Genomic DNA, 22,763 nt, shown 5'->3' with positions numbered 1-22,763 from the left:
ACCTCTTGGCGTTACCACGGCAAACGGCGCGAGGGGTTCAGAGGTTCCATTTTCGCCGAGCTCCGCGTCTCAGTGGTAGTTTCGGTATCGCGTACTGCTGCGTGTGCTTGGCTCTCGCTATTTTCGCACTGTTGATACTCTACTGCTGCTGCTGGCTAAGCTAAACACCGTTATAGTGAACTATACAGTTTCGGTGTGGCCCGTGGCTGCGTCTTGGCAATGTTGATGGCGGCTGTTGCGCAAGAAACAGTAGCATCAGCGGCCGGGCAGTAAAGGCGGGCAACATTGGGCACGGCAACTGCTACGTCAGAAGGCCCATTCAGGCGGGTGATTTGAAGTGCGCCAACGCCGTGCGGACCACTAAAACGCGATTTTTTTTTCCAAATAAGTATTTCCTTGGCACGAAAGAAGCACTACGAGGTTTCTGGAACGTTATTTCAATAATTGACGTGTTAGTGTCCCTTTAAGTGACGGTAGTTTACGCAGAAGTGCCAGCTGCCGTCCTTCTTTACTAAAACGACTAGCGATGCCCGTGGACTGCAGGATGGTCCAAGATGTCTGTCGTGGGCATTTTATCAACTTCACATTGGATGACCTGTCGCTCAGCATGGGACACGGGATAAGGACACCGTCGGATTCAGTGGTGTCTACAGCGTTGATCTTGTGACAACTGACGTCTCACCTAAAGGGCGGTCATCAAAGTAAAGATGTCCCGGAAGGATTCCAAGATACGCCAGGTATCGGCTGCCTGTGCGGGAATGAAATCAAGCGATCATCTTGTCAATGTCGGCATCGATGGGGCTCTGTCAGGAGGATGCAGCAGCGGACAAACAAGCGTCTGCAATGAATGCAGAAACGGAGTGTTCATTGATAGAAGAAACGTTGGCTAGAGTCATGCCATCGGGGATAATTTGTGCGCACCAGTTGAAGTTCAGTATCGGTAGAGACGCCAGATTATTCGTAATCGTCAAAAGTGTATGAGGAACGGCAACATTCCTGGCCAATAAAACATCAACAATCGGTGCCAACCTATAATCGCCGTCGGGAATAGGAGGAAAAGACCTCAAGGTCACATGCGTAATGGCTTGAGACGCTAGGCGGACATACTCTACAGAACACAAACGTAGTTGAGGTGTGGTTGGAGCGTCACAGTAATAGGGTAGGTCAAGCTGAAGTAAGCCGGTTCCACAGTCAATAAAGGAAGAGTGAGTGGAAAGTCCATGTAGAGGATGAGTTCATCGGAGCGCTTCTTGAGCGTGGCAAATAGTACAGTTGAGGAGTGGTCAGTAACACTAATACGTGCGGAGCACATCCCAAGCACTCGAAACGTACTACCGTCGGCAACCTGGATGAGCGGCACCGTGGGCGGTGTTAAAACCTTCTTAAGGCAATGATGAGGCTCCGAGTTCATAACCGATATGTGGGCCCCTGTGTCCACAAGAGCAACAGCAAGTGCGTCATCCACTTTAACGTCAATAAAGTTGCATCATGTCAGCAGTGCGGTCAAGTCGTCGATGCAGCATCACCTCCGGGAGCTGTATCGTCTTGTTTTTCCGGTGCAGGTGGGCAGTCAGAGATGTAGGACAGCGAAATTAGGGCGAGCACGATGATGGGCAACAAGACAACGACGAGCAGGACTGGTGACCATGCGGGGATGGTGACCGACGATATTGCATGGAAGAAACGTCACCACCGGTTGACTGAGGTGACTCAAGGTGAGGTTCAGATTGACCATCATCTGCCTCTATGCGACGGTTGTACCCATAGGAAGCCTGACGCCAAGACCACCTACTGTTGCAATAGCAGCCACGTGACCAATACGACGACAGTTGAAGCAAATGGGCCGGTCATCGGCAGTCCTCCACTCAGGATTGCATGGACGCAGCGGGAGCCTCTGGCCTTGGGCGTAGGAAAGTGGCGGACGACGGCCAAGCAGATGGGCTGGAGGTGCGGGGCACAGAGTCCAGGCCAACATTAGAAATCTCTTGATGAACGATGGCATGCACGAGAGGTACCATTTGCGAGTCGGAATGACAGGCATGAGAGCACGTGGAAGCAGGAGACATAGCTTCGAGTTCTCATCGGATTATCTTCGTGACGTGCTCCGGACTCAGCGGTGCCTGTGATGCAGGTACGTCTTTGCACGACCATGTTGCTGCTGTGTTTGGAAGTCGAGCGAACTGATGTGCACTACGTCGGCTTTTGGCGACCTCAAAACGCTGGCACTTCCAGATGATGGCATTGTTATGCAGGTTTAGTGTGTCATGGTTTCTTTCAATTGAGGCAAGGCCTCTGACCGGAAAAGGAAGGAACCATTTTTAAACACACTGACAAAAAAATAAGTTTATCACACACGGAAAAGAAAAGTAAAAAACTCAAGCAACCAAAACAAACGGTCAAGCTAAGTCTACGCTAGCGCAATTGCGACCGGTGCAATCAGACACATGAAAGTTCCGTAGAACATTCCAAAAAAAAAAAAGGAAACGGTAACCGGTTGTAGTGTTGCTTGTGGTGGCTGGGGCGGCGGAGTTGTCGCTGACACGTTCAGTCGTGGGCGGCGCTGGCACTTGTGGGGCGGACGATGAGGCAGGAAGGCTCAGAAGTCGCTGACGGAGGAGTCTTTAGGGACAGCAGGCCGGCGACCTCCTTGACCATGTACGTCGCATAGAGGCGAGCAGCAGGCCCTTGGGCTCGAGTCGGTGCAAGCCACCGCCAGCAGGAACCACGAGTGCCTGGTTCCGAAGACCCTTCGATGCTGTCAGGTCCTTCGTACTCGGCTCCGTAAGCCAACAGCACGGACCCTGACACCAGCGTTGTGTCCCTCGGGCTTCTCCGGGTCTCACTGCCTCGCTTCCCAGCCCGTCGTTGTCTTCTTCCCCGTCTCGGTGCCACCTTCTCATTGGCTCTCGTCCGATTTCCCTCGTCCGCTCACCACGTGATGTGCCCCGCCATTGTCTTCCTTCTTTTTGTTTTATTGTTTTCTTGTACAAGAAACAAAAGGATGTTGGGGCTAAAGGCATACAGGGTGTTTCAGCTAAAAAGCACCAAGTATTAAAAAATTAAACATAGGTGCTACGCATCTCCAATTAGTGCAGTATTCTGAGTCATATAGAGCACATCAGAATATTTTTTCCAATCCGCCAAGCTCGGTAATTAAAAATATTGCTCAATGAACTTTTTCAATAGTAACTCTAGAGAAAAGGTTTCACTACAAAAGCTATAGCGCTTGTTCAGAAACATCGAATTTTTCTATCTGTGTTAAGATAACTCCCGTGCTTAAATTTTTTCCGGCCTTTCTTCAAGGTGTGCGAATTTTTAAAAATAGCACGTGACTGCCGCCTAACGTGCGGCGCTTTTACTGCCCTCAAATGTAAGTTGAACGAATTATCAAAGGCTGCTCCGCGCGCGATGGTCGATTGAGCAGGCTGCCGGTGACTGCGATGGACGCTAAATGATAGAGGCGTACCATCCAAAAAAAAAAAAAAAGACCTACGAAAGAGTGGCCGCCCCGCGTTAGTGCATCTTTTATCTCGGTCCTGCACCGCGCTGTCACCCTTGCCCCTTCCAATTTGTTTCTTCATTGGCGCGAAAAAAGAAAAAAAAAAGCCTACCCTACATCAAATGCTACCTACGGTCTCATGTAGAATTTGCTCCGTGGCTGCCGCTTTTTTCTTGAAGAATTTTTTTTTGTTGAAACGGTATGCTCATTTTGTCGCTTAACGTTCATCGCAGTCACCGAAAACCTGTTACACCGATCTTTGTACACGAAGTAGCCTTTGATAATTCGTTCAACTTACATTTGAGGGCACTAAAAGCGCCGCGCGTTTGGCGGCAGTCACATGGTATTTTTTTTTTTTAATTCGCGCACTTTAAAGAAAGGCCAGAAAAAAATTAAGCAGGGGAGTTATCCTTAACACAGATAGAAAAATTCGATGTTTCTGAACAAGCGCTACAACTTTTTTATTGAAAATTGTTCTCTGAAGTTATTATTTAAAAAGTTCATTAAGCAACCTTTGTTGCTTAATGAACTGAGCTTGGCGGATTGAAAAAAATATTCTGACGTGCTCTATAAGGCTCAGAACAATATTGCGCTAATTGCAGACGCGTAGCGCCTATGCTTAATTTTTTATTACTTGGTGCTTTTTAGCTGAAACACCCTGTATAGCCTGACAGAGGACCCAACACCCTTGTACACAGTTCGTACAGCAAAATAAATAAAAAACAGCTTTCGCAGCATCCAGACCATCATGAACAAAAGCAGCAATAGAGAGAAAATAGCTGACAAAAAATGTCGTGTTACATTGAATCTGACTGACTATACAAATCTTGTACCTAACATACTTAAATAACAATCGCTCAGGAAAGAGTTAGACTAGAACATTAGAGACATGTGATAAATAACATTTTTATAGTTAATACAATACATGCAGTACAAAATTCCATCGCCTGACTACTACCATTGCTAACATCAGTATTTTTATGATCCATCAAACAGTCTGTTTTCCGGCATTAGCACTTCTTTAACTTGTACCTTGAATGATTTTTCTGTACAATCAGAATTAAGCTTATGTTCTAATTTGTTTAATATGCAAGGTTTTTTTTAGGTAAAAGTTAGTTTACCATAATTTGTTCGTGTTCGTTGTGGACGGCGTAAGCTTTGGCGGATAGGATAAGTGTGTTGTCTAGTTATTTTGTTGTGCTCATACAATTTTTTGCAGTATATAATTTGTAATATTTTCATGTAATAGACTTGATCAGCACGAAGCATATGATATCTTTCGAATAAAGGTGCTGTCCTCAAGTTTGCGTAATTTCCTTGGTGTTTGCAATAGAGGCGGAGAACTCTTTTTTGTAGAAGTACATGTTCCTTGTAGTAAGTTTTGGTAGTTGTTCCCCACACCAGAGCTCCATAGCACAGCTTAGAATAAAAAAGGCAATTGTATAGCTGTTGTTTCAGCCATGGGGAATCAGTTTAGAAATTCTGTACATAATACCAATACTTTTTGATAAGTCTACACATAGTTGGCTAATATGTGCATTCCAGCTTCTCTCTTCATTAAACTTCCGTGAGCGAAAAATTTGAATTAAATGGAGGAGGGCTGAGCTTTACTAAAGAGATGCCTCAGAATAATGGAATACAATTTCTAGACATTTACTTAACGTACCAGAAGAACCACGTGTGCTGGCAGTATACTCCTAGATCTTCGAGACCGCTGTTAAATTTTTCGTCGAAGCACTCGAAGGTTGTAAAAAACGGCATCGCCATGTCTTGCGTTAAGTCAGCCCTCACCAAGTCGTGTGAGTACAAAATGAGTGATAGCTTTAGCGCACAGGTTACGCCTCTTTTAGGTGTAGGGTATCCTCGTGATGCAGTGGCCACGGTCGCTGAACGTTTAAAGAAGTCTATTGTATTAAGTCCTAGCATGGTTGCAGAAAGCGATAGGAAGAAACGTGTCGTAGGTATACCGTACATTCATCGCGTATCTCACAGGCTAAAGAAAGTAGGAAGTAGATACGGCGTTAATGTTGTTTTCACGGCTGCCAATAAGCTAGGTAAGATTTGTGCCGCTGTGCAGAGGAAGAATGAGGGAGTAAAAGACAAGAAGCGGACCGATATTTGTTTCGTAAAACACACCAACAAATTCAGTGATTGCCGTACGAGTGTGGTGTATAAGATCCCTTTCAGCTGCGGCCGCTTCTACGTAGGACAGACGGGCCGATGCATCAACCAGAGATTGTTGGAACATAAGAGATCGCTAACAGGACGCTCACCTTCTAATCTATGTTTACATTGTCGAGATTGTAAGTGCACGCCAAAATTTGATGAATGCGCAGTGTTGTACCGGCATAGAAATGAAGAAACGCGCCTGATGATTGAAGCATGGCATATCGAGAATAGTAGCGCATGCGTGAGCCAACCGTCGATTAACTTGCATAAAGATGAAATCAAATGCCTTAACAGTTATCTTCCACGTAGACCGCCACGCGTGCCGGATTGATAGGTTCGCCTGTTGCATGGGCATGCGCAGATAAGTTTTCGTGCCTTCTTTCTTTTCAGCCGTTGTGCGTCTCTTCAGTTGTTAGTCGGCGTTTGTGGTGTCCTGACTTCTTTCTTGTGTCCGTGTTTGCACGCCCTGTCTTTTTATTATGGGGTATATATGTGCATTTAAAAGTGGGAGCGTCAGTCAGCGCCGCCAGTAGCCATGACGGCGAGTGTGGAACACTCTTTTTCTGCCTGTTGGCGTCACGTAGCACGTGAACTTATTGCGAGCTGGCAGCTGACCAATAATCCCTCGCATACTACCTGAAAGCATCAAGTCTGCCAGAACGAGACCCTCGCTATGACTGAAGGAAGACGTGAAAATTTTAAGGCCTCATTTTTCTTTGTTATGCACAATATTAATGAGAACTAACAGACAATAATGCCAAGGAAAGTATGGGGATGGTACTTGTAGTAAATCTAATGTAAATGTGAAGAAAGAAAAGTGGACGAAAGGATAGCTTGCCGCGGGCAGGGATCGAACCTGCAACCTTCGAATAACGCGTCCGATGCTCTACCAACTGAGCTACCGCGGCGGCCATTCCCCCGTCCACTTTATGGGGTATATATGTGCATTTAAACGTGGGAGCTTCAGTCAGCTCCGCCAGTAGCCAGGACGGCGAGTGTGGAACACTCTTTTTCTGCCTGTTGGCGTCACGTAGCACGTGAACTCCTCCTGAAGACAAGGAGGCTGTTCAGCGGTTCCTTGGTCTCTGCGCCTACTACCATCGTCTTGTTGAAGAATTCTTGAAAATGGTGGAACCTCTTACAAGACTAATGCGACAAGATGTACCCTTCATGTGGATGGAAGAGCAACAACAGGCCTTCGCAGAGTTACACAGTTTCCTACCCTATCCATATGGCCGGCCATTTCGAGCGGTCGATGACCACCCATCGGTTTGCTGGCTTGGAAATCCCCGAGATCCATCAGGCCGCCTAGCTCATTGGTGCCTTCGTCTTCAAGAGTATGACAAAACTGTCATCTACCGACCAGGACATAAGCACATCAATGTTTACTGCCTATCGCGTGCTCCTATTACCTTGACATCATCCGACATTGAACAATATTTTCCGTTTCTTGGTGTCGTCGATGTGTTGCGGATTACGAGAACGGATAACTGGGCTAGTTTGTGGGAACTCATGTTAAGGCAGGTAGCGCAAAGAGACACGGACACAAGCGAATAATAAGTGCACAGGACAAGCGCCAACTTCAAACTAAAGTTTATTTCCTGAATCCTCGCCTATTTATCTTAGATCACACAACCACATTGTCACCATGGAGAGAACAACTGATACTGCTGTGAATGTCATGACGCCGACTCATCTTGATCATCTCTTATACCTAAAATTATAACAACACTAAAACACGCAAAACCGCGCAGTCAAACACTGGTACACTCGAAAACATCACAATAAAAACACGCATGCTCAGAATCGAAAGTTCCTATCACGCGGCAAGGGTAGCAGCCAGGTTGGCCGAAAGGAAACCTATCTCACACGGGAGTAGGCTCAGTGAAGCCTGGCTAACACATACGTAATCGCTCTTGAGAATTAAAAAACGCTTCTACGATCTCTCTGGACAGCTTGTTCCGGTTCCAGTACATCACCGCGTCTCTTGTGTGTCTTGTGTCCGTGTCTCTTCGCGCTACCTGCCTTAACATGTGTTGCGGATGGCTGGCCATCAACATGAGGACACTGAGCTGCCCCCTGTCGTCGGGTATCTTCAAGGAGCTGACGTCACCAACGCCAGCTCTCATAAGGATTGACATTGTATTGCCTGTGGAACAGTGTTCTCTGCAAGAGAAATTTCGAGAACAGCCAGGAAGCTTTTCTCCTCGTCGTTCCAATGGCACTGCATGAGGAAGCTTTGCAGGCGTTCTACGATGAGCCCTCTGCCGGTCACTTAAGCTTTGCGAGGACATTAGCGCGCATATGCCAAGAATACTACTGGCTACAGCTATATTCGTCCGTTCATGCTATGTCAGAACCTGCCGTGACTGTCAGAGACACAAAGTTACACCTGTCAAGCCTGCCGGTTTTCTCCAGCCTTTAGACTCGCCCCCAGTGCCGTTCCAGCAAGTGTGACTGAATCTTTTCGGTCCATTCACTACATCATCCTCGGAAAAGAAGTGGATAATTGTTGCAACCAACTATCTAACTTGCTATGAGGAGACAAAAGCTGTGACTAGGGGAACTGCTGTTGAAGCCGCCAGATTCTTCGTCCATGACATTGTGTTGCGTCACGGTGCACCTGGTGTTCTCATCACTGATAGCGGTGCGGCGTTTACTGCGGAGTTATGGCAACAGGTGCCAAGCTGATGCACACCAGCCACCGGAAGACCACAGCCTATCTTCCCGAAACCGACGGCTTCACGGAACAATTAAACAGAACACAGGCCGACATGCTATCTATGGACGTTGATGTAGAGCACAAAACGTGGAATGAAATTTTGCCGTACGTGACGTTTGTTTATAACACAGCTGTGCAGGAGACCACCGAGCTAACACCGTTCAAGCTTGTTTAAGGACACAGTGTTAGACGCCATGCTCCCAGTAGACCAAGACACCAGCAGGAATGACAGCATTGACAACTTCGTTGTGAAAGCCGAGGAAGCCCGCCAGCTCGCACAGAACCGCATCCGCACGCAGCAGGATACTGGCACCCGCCATTACAACTATGGCCGATGGAACATCCACTACCAACCAGCTGACTACGTGTGGGTGTGCAAACCTATCCGACCTCATGGGCTGTCTGAGAAGTTATTACGCCACTATTTTGTCCCTTACGAAGTAGTACGCTGCCTGAGGGATGTGAATTAAGAGTTGGTGCCCCAAAGCTTTGATCCAAGTTTGAGCCGACGACGTCCACATGCCAAGGTTGTCCACATATGTAGTATGGATTAAGCCATACCACGCCCCACGCAACACTCCAAACCCCTTCACATCATGTACTACATTACTGTAGTTATCGTTTTTTCTTCACGCTACCACCTTTCTTCATAGTGATGTCCTCTCGCACCTCAACCAATCGACCAGGGCGGTCGCTCGTAACCCATATATGCCCAAACTCAGAAAAAATGACAAAACAAATATTTTTTTTTTCCACAAAAAGTGTACTTCTACCCTCAAAAGAAAGCACAAGTTCTTTATTTACTGCCAGGTAAACGCAACATTGTTTTTTAAGCCGTCCTATACATATAGGACACTGGACATTAGGGGTGCTATGTGCGGGTGTGGTAAGCCTTGAAACATTTCACGTGCACACCGACATTGCACTTCTTCCTCTCCATGACGTCTTTCACACAAAGCACGCGTTTGCCCGGAGAAAGCGGTCGGCATGTGGCAGCATGGAAAACAAGCAATGTGTAGGCTTACACATTGAGAATAAGGCCTGTTTGATGTGCTGTAGGTGGCGCTAGTCATCATCTAAAGAAATAGCGATGTTAGAGTGCATCAAAGAAGCATCCTATATGTAGGACACTGGGCATATTGGGTTAAGAGGGGGAACTCACGCGAGGTAGGCTGGCAGCTGTAGTGGCGAGCCTCTTGAGAGAAAACAGCGAAGTGAGTCAGTGTCTGCGTGCTCTCAAGTGTAAGCCATTTTCTAAAGAAAACGCCCTTGTTTTGTATCTTCGTCCTTGTGTATTATATAACTGTTAGCCTGGTGACAATATCAAGGTCGCTTGTGGTCAAGCACCCACACGTACGACCAAAACTGCTGGCTACTGTTGTCACCCACATGGGTGATTGTTTGTGGCTGCCGGTCGTTGTACTCGGCAGTTTTTCTTTGTACAACGTCCTGCATGTTGTGCTTGCATTGTAGACATTCTTCCCATGCTGGGTGGCAGTCTATAGTGGGATAGAGCTTTACCACTCTATGGTGTGTACAATGTGCTCTTTGTCTTGCTTCGACGGCTTGCTTCACCTCCTGGTCCCACCATGACTTGCTCTATGTGCTGTCTCGCGAGCTAGTGGCACCTCGTGTTGGCGCAAGATACATTTCATCTCCTCAATCATACGTCGTGGCCCGGGTTCACGAATTGCTCGGCCACTGCTTCATATGACCCCGTTGGTATCGACGGGCTGGTTCGCGTCACTCCACTCCTCGATGGCACCTAGTGGATGATGAGAACGGCAAGCGGTTGTGGTCACTCCCCAGCTGAAGCATCCATCTTCATCTTATGTACACCCGTCGGCAAAATAAGTGGGGACGTGCGAGCGACGACCGCAATCAGATAAAACTGCATCGCCGCGCCATCCGACGTGCAAAGTGCGCGTGCGCGTCCTTTCGATCTCGCAGCCATATCTTTTTACTCGCTTGCAGCGGACCAGCGATTACATGTAGCGCTTTGCGCTAGGCGTCGCTTTCTTTCTTCAATTCGTGACGTGCTCATTTCGATGGGGTTACGGTGGCGGTGAAGTGTACGCAGCTCGCAATGCCATGATGAAAGAGATAGCATATCTTGTCTCAGTGGCAAACCGGTGCCACACACATGATTACGTCTCTTCTCTGCGCGTTCGTTTTAGTTGAATCGTACCATGTGACACTGAAAGACGAACGAGGGCACCGAAAACGAAAAGGCGTTGAGCCGAAAGAATGCTTCAGTTTATTAACATATTATAACAAGAGGCAGGCAGATCACCTTGCACATGCCACAAAATAGGCGAATGGACTAGAAAAAAAAAAGAATAAACTCTCACTGTCATCGGCGAGGTCATGGGTTGGCCTTGAAATAACAAAAAAAAAGCAAGTGAGGGTAATATATCAACGGCGAAACTTAGCACCTATACCGTGTTGAATTGTCATTAAAAACAGTGAAACCGTTGCATCACGTCGTCACACTCATACACTGATCGGCAAGTTTTCGGACAGAATACCAAACGATGCATATCTTCGGAACTATTTGCTGCGATCACGCTTCTTCAGAGCTTGCGATATTCTCTATAGAGAGCATGTAAATCATAACGCGTTCCGCGTCGCTGCAGAAAGTTACAAAAACACGTGTCAGCAGTGATGAGCTCAAAAAAGCTGAGTGACAGCTCAAAAGAACATAGCGTGTTCATCAATGAGTAGAGGTTCCCTGCTTCTCTGCACTATAAGTGTGAGCTCTTCGAACCACGATGAAACGAGAAGGACGCTGAGCTTCGCCTCCAAGAGTAGAACACGATAACCTGATCGGGCCTAGTTGGCATCGCCTTTTCTATAACTAGCCTCAACGTGCCGTGAGGAAAAAAAGCCTGTGTGCGTAACATTGAACACGTTTTTGCCACGCAGAACGTGCAGATTTTTCGCCCACTACCAACGACACTTACGTAGACACCGACACCGGAATTTCTGAGAAAGGAGCTTTTAACACCAGCGCGTTAAACGAAAAGTTCGGCTGCTCTGCGTTGTGTGTGAAGCGAGCTTCGTACACTTCACCGTTACCATGCCCCCGTCGAACTGAGCGTGTCACGGATTGAAGAAAGAAAGCGACGCCTAACGCAAAACGCTACATGCAGTCAACTGGTCCGCTGCAAGCGAGTAAAAAGATATGGCTGCGAAATTGAAAGGACGCGCATGCACACTTTCCACGTGAGATGGCGCGGCGATGCAGTTTTATCTGATTGCGGTCGTCGCTCACACGTCCCGACTTATTTTGCCGACGGGTGTACCTGCATCATGCGGGCCCCCAATTTCAGCAACAGCAGCACATAGTCTATAGTAGTGCGGCTGTTGCATGCGCACCAGGTGAACGCACCTTCGCAGTCGGCTCACAGGGGTGGAAGCGCTGCGCCATTTGCGCCAAGCTGCGCCCATCGGCTTCTGCTGCGCCATCCTGCTCCAAAACGCATTATTGCGCCGAAACTGCTCCCGAGCGGTCCTTGGTGCACGGGCCTCCGCGATGGGCTCCGGTGCGCCACCGGAACCGATCACCGAGGCTACGTTCGGTGCCTTCATGTGCCGTTGTCATCCGTGTCATGGCGCGCCTATGCGAGCTTATATCATCATCTCATCACTTGGCGCGCTCTCGTGATGTTGTCGAAGGCGCAAATAAACTAGCGAGCCTTTACAGGAGCTAGCTACAAGAAAGTGAGTTGTGCGGCCATATTTCGATTGTGACGCCCGCGGCAACGGAGTTTTTTGGCGCGCACGAGGCGGTTTGTGTCATCGTGGCCTGGGATTGCGAACATGAATAAAAGTAAGTGCGTTGACCCTTGATAATGTTGAAAAGGTTCTATTTACTGCGAATATTTAATTTGATGTGAAGCCATGAGGATACGCGCGACCATTATTTAGAAACTTCGCATTAAGGAAAGCGCTGTAGAGCTGAGTGTGTAATATAGATTTTGTGTCATAAGTCTGCATGAGAAAGAAAAATTTGTTTTATCCGTTTGCGGCCAATGAAGCCACTACCAACCTCAAAACCACTCACAGGGCTTCGGTTTATGTAAGTCGGTTAGACCATTTCAGAAACTCGTTTTTTTTTTATAGTGACAGCGTGCCTCTCCATGTGCAGAATTTTTTGCATTGCACGCGAGCCCTTAGACGTTATAAATGCAGCATGTATACTCGCTCGTGCAGCGACGACCTTAGTCTCGCCAGTGCGATCGGTCGCGTTGTTCGATTTTGGCTCGTCAGAACCTGCGCTCGGCTCGTGGTCGAGTACGCAGCTCGTACCATCCGCAGCACAACATGACAAGTCGCTCGCCGCCGTTGCTGTGTGGAGTTTGGTACATGAGGTGGCGAGTGGAGAAATATAAAAAAAAAGAACAAGATACACACTTCGAACGTTTGTTACTCCAAAGACGAATGTGAGGTAGTACGAAAACGGACCCACGGGATACAAATTGTGTGCTTGCGATATCTGTATCATCGCACCTCAAGTACCATATATGCGTGCATATAACCGACACCAATAATTGACAAATCTTGGAAGGGAACATGAAGAGAAAAGGTGGAACCGCATGGCGCAATTTTTGGCGCGATTTACGCGCGTTTAGAGGGACGCGCGTGTTTTTTGACGAACGCCTTCGCGAAATCGCGCCGTTGCGTCCCGAATGGCTTGTTTTCATGCGCAACTGACGTCTGGTCGGAGGGTCACGCGCGTCATTTTGACGAACGCCATCCTACTCGAAGTAGAAAAGAAAACGCCTCGCACGGCGCATCGCCCGCTCTTCCGACAAACGGAGTTTAGGGTGCAGACGCGCGTTTGTTTGGTTTCTTCCAAATTCCAATGCCTCCGACGGCGCTGACCTCTGCGCATTTCGAAGGAAATTTTTGAAGCCTGCGTAGGCTTTTGACGAAAATGTAGCAACCCGGCAAACGCAGCGCGAAAACGCCGCTGCTGAAAAACGTTCAATACCATGAACGTTTTTCATTTGTCAGTCTAGTCAAATGTAGCTATTCAAAATATCGCTTAGCTCGTTTTCCTGAGTCATTGCTCTATCACAGCTGTGATGTTTTAATGATAACGCGTACGTGTGTGCACATGTGTGTATATATATATATATATATATATATATATATATATATATCATTTGTGTTAAGTGTGGTTGGTTCATCAGTATTGAATGTGTTCTAAAATCGTTATAATTTCTTGTGTATACCAGGAATAAAAAGAAAAATAAACAATGGTGTTCGACCCTACAATTCTGCTCCAAACCTAACTTGCATTGATCCAAAGCACACATTTTCGTGCTCCAAAGCTGCTCCAAAACAGCATTATTCCTGCTCCCTGAGCTGCTCCAAAACACTCTAGCCCGCTTCCACCCCTGCCGCTCAGAGATTGACGATCTCGAGGGAAAGCAACCATGGGATCATCAGCTCCCTGTTTCGGTCCTGGTATCCATCTATGCTCTGGATATGTCCGCTGAAGTCTCCCATCAATAATACTTCATATTGCAAAATGCATTCCTTGAAGGCACGTGACTAGCCCCATCTAGGTTATATAAACACAATGGCTGAATACCACAGAACCAAAGCTCTTTTGTTTTTGTGATAGGCATGTGATGAATTTCCTCATTGCATACTCATCATACTTAAGTGGAGTGCATTGTCATACCATTCTGGGCAAATACTTGAGGCTATTTGGAATAAACAGGACACTCAACGACCATAGAAAACAGACGAGACATAAGATGCCACTTTTGGTCTCGCCTTCTTTCTGCGCTCTTTGCATATTTTCTTTATTCCAGTAGTGCCAACTAACCCAGCGACAAGTCGTATCTGAGGCTTGGATGGCAAGCTTCAGCAGCAGAATGCGTAATAGTTGCACTCTCACGGCATTGGCGCTGCATTTGCTTTGGCTCTTCAGGTGCCATACGGCCATCTGATGAGGACTTTGTCGATGCGCCATAAAACTGTAAAATCGCGTTCAACAAAACTTTTTTTTCTAAATTGAAATTGGTGTCTTTGTGCTGCCATATTTGTACATGGGCATTTCTTGCAGCACCTTCCTTGTTAAAAAAAAAAACAAAAGAAGCCGTCATAAACAGTGCTTTGCACAAAAGGCCAAGTTAAATACGAAGTTTCTATGTAATAATTATAATAATAATAATAATAATACTTTATTCTGACATGTGTACAAGACAGTTCCATGCCACGGAGATGAGACAAAAATTGGGGGACGCTTAAGCTTCGCCTTTAAGAGTTGAACGCGATAGCGATATCCTACCCCTAGTGCGCACTTCGAACACTACGGGTGTTCAACAGAATGCGCGCAATAAGGTGTGTGCCTTATGTAATGGGTAGCATGCTTTAAACCAGGAGCAATTGTGCGCGAGAAACTTTTTCGAAGTTGCGATGCACCCACTACGTGGTCTTAAGGGAATACGCGCAGTAATGTGTGTGCCTTTTGTAATGGGTGGCTGTCTTTAAACCACCAAGTCGTTATGATATTGACGTGGTGTGACGCCCGATGGCAATATACGCTTGTACCACGCAATATTATTGCGATATTACATCTCGTACTGTGACACGTGTATACAGGACGCGTATTTTTGGGAAGCATGAAAGTTACTTTCAGTGCAGCTCCAAGCAGAGGCGTGGCTGTGTGGTAGAACACCTGCTTGCCACGCAGACGGCCTGGGTTCGATTCTCACTCGGACCCAACATTTTTATTATTTATTTTATTTGCAGCTTTTTCGATTTTTCGGTCACGGAGAAGATGATGATTTTTCGCTCACAACCAACGGCGCCGACGCCGACGGCGGAATTTCTGCGATACGAGCTCTTTAACGCTATCGCGTTAAAAGGAAACAGACGAAACTGTTTCCTGACTACGCCTACATCCCGGCTCGTAAACAAAAACAAGGACAGACGTGAGGCAAGCAAAAAAACATCCAGTACAGCACAATTCATAGCATCACTGTAAAGATGTCATGGAAGATTCACACCAATTTCAAACAATTTCGTTCTAAAAGTACAAAATTTATAAAAACCCTTTCATGTTGGTATGTTTATCGCAGTAAAGTTGTGATTAGATTTAATTAATGAAGAGGTACAATAAATCAAAATTCAGGTGGAGCTAACAATGTGTGTAACTTAACAATTGAAATGCAGTGAAGTACAATTGGGTGAACAGAAGTATACATCGCAAGTGGTAAAATAGATTGCATGTACATAAACACCCAAATAACAAACGCTTTATCCTGGATCGAAGAGTAATCTTACTTTCTTTTAAAATAATATACAGATCTGCTTATCTGTGATAATTCTACTACAGAAGGAAAACTGTTACATATATCTACTATTTGATGGTCAAGTGACTGTGTGCCATAATTTGTTCTAGATCGAGTTGAAACAAGTGACGTCCTTCGTAAGTTATATTCAGTGTGACGAGTGAGGTACATATTGCTGAATGAAGGAAAGTATTGTTTTATACGATTATAAATAAGAACCATCAGTTTAAGTTTCTAGCATTCAGTGAAACACAGTACACGAAAAAGAGAAAATAAATTGCTATGTCTATCTGGCCATTCTGTTAGTAGCTTCAATGCTTTTTGTTGCATGGTGATTAATTTTTGTGCATCGGCCTTATTACATGTGCCCTAAACTAAGTTGCAGTATGTGAGGTGCGAATGAATGTGGAAGAAGGTGGTTAATACGGCTTATAACACCAATGGATCGAGCCATTTTCATTTTTACATGACTCACGTGATCAGACCAGCTCAAGTCATTGCGAAAGTGTACGCCCAGAAACTTGCAGCTACTATTACATGTTATTTCTGAATTACCAAAATGGAGTTTTGGGTTGTGGTTTGTTGCTTTGTTTTTAGCACGTAATAGAATGAAATTAGTTTTTTTTTATGTTTAATCTCAGTGGATTTACTCTCAACCATCCCTCTAATTCTTCAAGCCAACTATTCGCTCTCTGCTCAAGTTCTTTTAGGTTGGAGCCAGAAAAAAAGATGTTAGTGTTGTCTGCTAGAGGATAATGTTCGAAGATGAAGGGATCTTTACAATATCATCGATGTACAAGTGAATAGAAGGGGTTCTAATATTGATCTCGGAGCGTAATTTCTAGCGTAATTTCCAATTTTGCCTAATTCGTTATATAGAGTTAATGGAGGCGCTACACTGGGATTCAGGCATGTAATGCAGATGTCTTCAGTAGCCAAGCACGTACACACACTGCACCTAACAAGTGCACCGCCATTTTGATCTAGTTCTTGCAGCGCAAGAAAGTTACCTTGCAGGTTTTTTTAACTCATTGATGAATGTGCAGAAATGGTAGTGAGTGAGAAGGGAATCACTGTATGCTGTTTGACGCAAATTCAATCAGCACTACTGCATAAATGCCCTTCTGTCTTATGTTACAGCACATGGCCGGATTCGAGCTGTATGCAGCCTTTGAGCCGTTAGTGAGCAAAGATTTAGCTGTGCGGGCTATGAGCAAGCTGCTGCACTGGATCAAACAGGAAGAGGAGAGGCTGTTTATCATGAGCTATGCCACCCTGTGAAGGTTGCGCGGTGGACACTGGTGCCATTTGAAGATCTCGGGGCAGCTGCAACTGTTCAACGTTCATGGCCGGTCTCCAGCTCGGCATGGCTTCGTAAAAACATCTCAGTCAGCATTCATCATCTAGTCTCTGCACACATTATTTGTGATCATTTCTGTGCATCGACATGTGCAGACATGGAAGCTGACTTCTTTGGGCAGTCAGGCTCACCTGTTCCCATGTACTGGTGAGGTTGGTGTAGGCCATGCTGGATGGAGTAGTATCTGCGCTAAATGTTGCGTCATCCTTGCATGTGATTCCATTTGAGAGAAGGCAGTTGCAGAAGTGCATTGAGCGACTACCACAAAAAGACACAACTAAACTAGAAAAGAAACTTGGGCTAGTTGGTGATTCATCATTGTGAAGGAAAAACAGCGCTAAAAATGGACGAGTACTGAGGAAGAAAACACGACACAGGCGCTGAACTCGCAACTGAAATTTATTGGAAGACACGCGCATACATATATACAACAGCTGACTTGGTCACATGACACTCCATATCATCTGCGCAGCAGAGCAAATCAGATCTACACAACTAACAACTCATGACGAATCTATACATTTGTAAGAACATCCGATAAAAAGAACAACCCATCAATACAAAAACCTGCATATCAGTCCGCAAAAATTAAACGCTATCAACGCGGCAGCATTGAATCCAGGTATCTAACTTCTTTTTCACCAAGGGCAACCGACAGTTTACTAACGCACCCTTCCCCTTCTCTTTCAATGTAAAATGCTTCCATCACCTCCCTAGTGCACTCGTCCCGATGGCCAAACAAATACGTGGTTTCCTGCGCCATGGGCTGGCAGCCAGACTCTCTACAATGAGCCGTCAAATGTAAACCTCCGGAAGCCATTAACGATGATAGGTGTTCCTTTAGTCTAACATTAACGCTCCGCCCGGATTGTCCTATATACACCCTCCCGCATGATAATGGCACCCGATAAAGAACACAAGATTTACACTTAACATATCTATTCTTCTTCTTGTCCGGACAGAAAGTACACGTTTTGCGCAACTCTAAAGTTCTTCCACGCAAGCGGGGGCAAGTCGAGGACATCTTGTTGGGAGCAGACATTACAACATGCACCCCATACCTACTTGCCGCATTCTTCAATCCATGGGAAAACTTATGCACGTAGGGGACCACAGCCGGTCCCTTTTCATTGTGCACGTTTTCTTTTTTCCTACGTGTGTGATTCTCTCCTTTGACCCACTTGATTAGATTTTTACAGCCTCTTAAGATTTCCGCATCAGGGTAGCCCGCCGACGTAAGCCTTTCAGCTTTGCTCATGAAAATTCTTTTAACGCACGCGTGCTTGTTTTCTGGAGCGCAGCTTGCAACGCAGCATAAATAATGCCGGACTTAACTATCTTGGAATGGCCTGAGGTAAGTTCCCATGGATTGAAGAATGCGGCAAGTAGGCATGGGGTGCTTGTTGTAATGTCTGCTCCTAACAAGATGTTCTTGATTTGCCCCCGCTTGCATGGAAGAACTTCAGAGTTGTGCAAAACATGTACTTTCTAAAATGCTTTGTTGGGCGCCTTGGTTCATTCTGTAATAGATTGAGCTCCAACAGACAGGACACAAGAAGACTAGACGACTACACAAGCGCTCATGTAGTCGTCTAGTCTTCTTGTGTCCTGTCCGTTTGCACTCAATCTATTACAGCATGTACTTTCTGTCCGGACAAGAAGAAGAATAGATATGTTCAGTGTAAATCTTGTGTTGTTTATCGGGTGCCATTATCATGCGGGAGGGTGTATATAGGACAATCCGGGTGGTGCGTTAACGTTAGACTAAAGGAACATCTATCATCGTTAATGGCGTCCAGAGGTTTACATTTGCCGGCTCATTGTAGAGAGTGTGGCTCAGGCACGTAGCCAGGATTTTTTTTCGGGGGGGGGGGGGGGGGGGGGGGCAAGGCCTAATTATTCGAAAGAAAGTCTTTTCATGGCAAAAAGAAAAAAAAATGTCGTTAGGGGGTCGTAACTCCTCAGGATCCAATAAAGTTCGTTGTCTGTCTGTCTGTCTGTCCGGGAATATAAAAGGCTGGACGAATTTCGGGGGGGGCCCGGCCCCCCCCCCCCCCTGCCTACGTGCCTGGTGTGGCTGCCAGCCCATGGCGCAGGAAACCACGTGTTTGTTTGGCCATCGGCACAAGTGCACTAGGGAGGTGATGGAGGCATTTTACATTGAAAAAGAAGGGGAAGGGTGCGTGAGTAAACCGTCGGTTGCCCTTGGTGAAAAAAAGTTAGATACCTGGATTCAATGATGCCGCGTTAAGAGCGTTTAATTGTTGTGGACTGATATGCAGTTTTTTATATTGATGGGTTGTTCTTCTTTTTATCGGATGTTCTTACAAATGTATAGATTCGTCATGAGTTGTTAGTTGTGTAGATCTGATTTGCTCTGGAGTGTCATGTCATATGGAGTGTCATGTGACCAAGTCAGCTGTTGTATATATGTATGCGTGTGTCTTCCGAAAAATTTCAGTTGCGAGTTCAGCGCCTGTGTCGTGTTTCTTCCTCAGTACTCGTCCATTTTTAGCGCTGTTTTTCCTTCACAAGGACACAACTAACCTCACAGCTTGCGTACCCTTTGAAGTTGGCCCTTTCGTCAGCCAGAAGAGGTGTCGTCTGTGGTTGCATCAGGTAAAGAAACAGTGCACTGTGTACAGTGACATTCCTGGTAGAAGTGACGTTCCTGGCAATTTGCAAATGTGAAATGTTTTTTTTTGTTGTTGTTATAGAAGGCTAGATTCAACAGGTTCATTTATGCTCTTTCCTCTTGCCACTGCCACGAACTGTCTTTCTTTCATCAGGTGCGTCCTCATACAGTGAGTGCAGAACTAGCCTCCTGTTAATGGCAATATTTCATCCAATTTTGATTGCAATATGCTCCAGAACAGAATTTCACCATTTCTGTCTTACAAAATTTACAGATACTAAAGGTGGCATGACTGCTTTTCAGATGTGTTGGCTTGAACAGTTGACATGTGCAGGCTGTTTCAAACTTAGGAGAAACGCTGCAAAGCGCTCTGAGTTTTCCTCTAAGTATGAAACAGCCTGTACATGTACAGGGTGGGGAAAAGTTTCCAGGCCGCTATCCCATGCAATCCCATGGCAGTGCTGCCTGAGAACTTTTGACCGCCATCGTACATGCAGCCGAGTTGGTTGTGATGTGAAAGAATCATGTTGACTTTCACTTCCATTTGTCTGCTGTGTGGAAATTATAGGACTGTTATGGGTAATTGTGTTCTGTTACTCACATGATTGTATATAAATAAAATACAGAGTACAGATGCTAGTGCTATTATTGCACCATATCACGTCTACAGCAAAGCACAGCTACGTTTTATTTAGGTTTTGGTGCATACCCAAATTGAAAAATGTAGAATTGCAGTTTTTGTACGATGTGGCAATTAAAGGGATACTGAGCAAAATTTTTACCGCGAACATTTTCAGCCCATTTCAAAGCTTGTGTGCTGAAATTAGTTGACACAATTTGTTTTGAGGTAGAAATTAGCAGAACATAAGCAATTTATTGAGCCTTTTGCCAACCACCGCTACTAGCGGCCGCGCCGTGAACTAACACGGGTGACAGTAAATACGCTGGAAACTGCCGTGCCAGTCATATGCCAGCCAGAGCCTGCGTCACAGTGTACTAGAACGGGCAGTGGAGCGCGCGGAGGCAGCTGCCCAAGGTAGAGGGGCTTTAACCTGTAGGAGCACCTGATGCCGCCGGTGGTGCACGCAGGGATGTGACGGCTGTGCCAATTGCGCCAAACGGCTCAAAAAGACAAATCCTGCAACATTTTCTCTATTCTCCACCAAAGCTCAATAGAGAAAAACATGGTGTTTTCATATTTCGAAAGCGAAACAGGGTCGAAACGCCCAAGCATGGGCGTTTCCTTCGATCCTCATGGGCACATATTACGCTACAGTGGCTGAAACCACGCGTACATCAAGGCAAACATGCGCGCTTGTGCAGTGCTGGCAGGACTACCTATCTATTACAACATAGATCGCTTATAGCGTAAGTCGCTAGAGGAGTTTGGAGTTACTGTATATGCTACCTTTAGGTAGCAGAGTTGCACTTAGGTCCATGATGTCCTCCGTAAAAGTAAAAGAATGAAAAAAAAGGAGGCCCATTGCACATGTGTATGCCGGGCTTAAAGCCAATCAAAAATAAAAGATGAGAAGAAATATCCCAAAGAGAAACTTAGAGAATAAAAACAGATTGGTAAAAATAACATAGGTGGAGGGTAAGCAAGTAACGCCAATAACCGAGGGTAACATTTTATTGGATTGTACTGGGAAACTGAATGTTGCCTAATTTAAGCCGAATATGTCGCCTGTGCATGCACTTTGTTTTTTTTTTTTCAATATGATTGTAATGTTAGTCTAGTATAATGGGATCAGGGTGTATACCGACCGGGAAAACCGGGAATTCTCAGGGATTTTGGGTAGCCTGGAAATTCTCAGGGAAAACTCAGGGAAATTGTGCTCCCATCAGGGAAAATCCACAGTATTTTTATTGAAAGGCGACGAAAGTCGTGGTAGCGCTTGCTCGGTATTTTGTGAACGCATTTTTCAAATCAAACGGCCGCTGCGGCTGCGGGGAAGTGGCGCACCTTGATGCTGTCATCGCCTTCGGAGCGGTGAAGTTGGAGAGAAACCGGCTAATGCGTGGCATGCGGGAACCGCAAACCACGACACATCGTATCGCGCAATGTTGTCAGGATGTTCTGGGAGTACGCGGTGTAGTTCTGTAATCTTTCTCGCGCGTGCTGTGCGTTAGCGCCCGATATGGTGTTTTTGTTATCGCCGCGTGTCAAGTAACAAGCATGATTAGTTGTAGAAGCGGTAGCAGCAGATATAACGAGCTTGAGTTATCTTGCAAGCGATCGCGATCGCGCAGGAAGCGGATGTCTTCGACAAGGCTTGTATCTGGCAAGCCATCCCGATCGGCGAGAAAAAAAGACGCTTGTTGGCTGTTATCGGAGAGCTCACTCGCTCTGATCCCGAGCTTCAAAGATGCTATTTAGGATTCCGTGAAGAATATAATAAATTTCCAGGCGAGAGCTAGCGTAACTAACAGGCCCATTCACAGCAAGTGAAAGCTTTTTTATTTCTTTTTTTCCCGATGAGGGCACTGCTGAAACAAGTTTTAGGCAGTCGACTGAAATTTTTTGGGGTTGCAGCTGGCAATTACCAGCCACACCACGTGGGTGTTTGCTACAAAGCCGAATTACAAAACTTTTTAGAGCCATGGCATAGCGGCGACCGAAATTCGCGACACAGGCACGGGTCCCACATGCTCGATTCGGCGCGCGATGTCGGAAAGCAGTAACGTTTCCACCATAATCGGATGTGCCGTAATTCAGGCGGTTGCCGTGCTTTCATGCGATCTTAGCCCGCAGCTATATTGCTTTTTTTTTGCGATAGCAATTATATAGACACTCCGACGCGAATTTTTTGCCTTCGCCATGATCTTCCCTATCAAGTCCAAATCGCGATTACATCACCCCGCGCGTCGCATGCTCCGTGTGCGAGTGAAAGTGCGCGAGTGCTGCCGACGAACGGACAGCCTCATTCGCGCGATGTGCACATGGATAGGAGCCGGCGCGTTGGGAAAGGGGGGGTGCTGGCTGCGTGAGTTCGACAGGAAGTGCGTACTTTGTACCAGCGGGCGTGGTCGCGTGCGCCGCGGTATCTTTAGTGGGGATCAGC

At 46.2% G+C, this 22,763-nt stretch overlaps 1 protein-coding gene and 1 non-coding gene across 3 annotated transcripts in view; one reads left to right on the top strand and one right to left on the bottom strand.

Moving 5' to 3' along the window:
- Positions 1 to 18,924, top strand: part of LOC119395603 (vacuolar fusion protein MON1 homolog A) — a 332,663-nt gene extending 313,739 nt beyond the window's left edge. For both annotated transcript variants that reach the window (XM_049416693.1, XM_037662580.1), the window contains one exon: positions 16,844 to 18,924. In XM_049416693.1, the coding sequence (XP_049272650.1) occupies positions 16,844 to 16,984 (141 nt within the window). In that variant the 3' untranslated portion in view covers positions 16,985 to 18,924. The remainder of the gene's footprint in view (positions 1 to 16,843) is intronic.
- Trnat-cgu (transfer RNA threonine (anticodon CGU)) lies at positions 6,504 to 6,576 on the bottom strand. Its single transcript has one exon. It is a non-coding gene; the product is annotated as a tRNA-Thr (tRNA).
- Positions 18,925 to 22,763: the final 3,839 nt, after the last annotated feature.

Source organism: Rhipicephalus sanguineus, chromosome 6 (genome assembly GCF_013339695.2).
Source record: "Rhipicephalus sanguineus isolate Rsan-2018 chromosome 6, BIME_Rsan_1.4, whole genome shotgun sequence".
NCBI lineage: Eukaryota > Metazoa > Arthropoda > Arachnida > Ixodida > Ixodidae > Rhipicephalus > Rhipicephalus sanguineus.
Note: the sequence above shows the minus strand (reverse complement) of the source record. Positions and strands in the feature narration are given on the sequence as shown.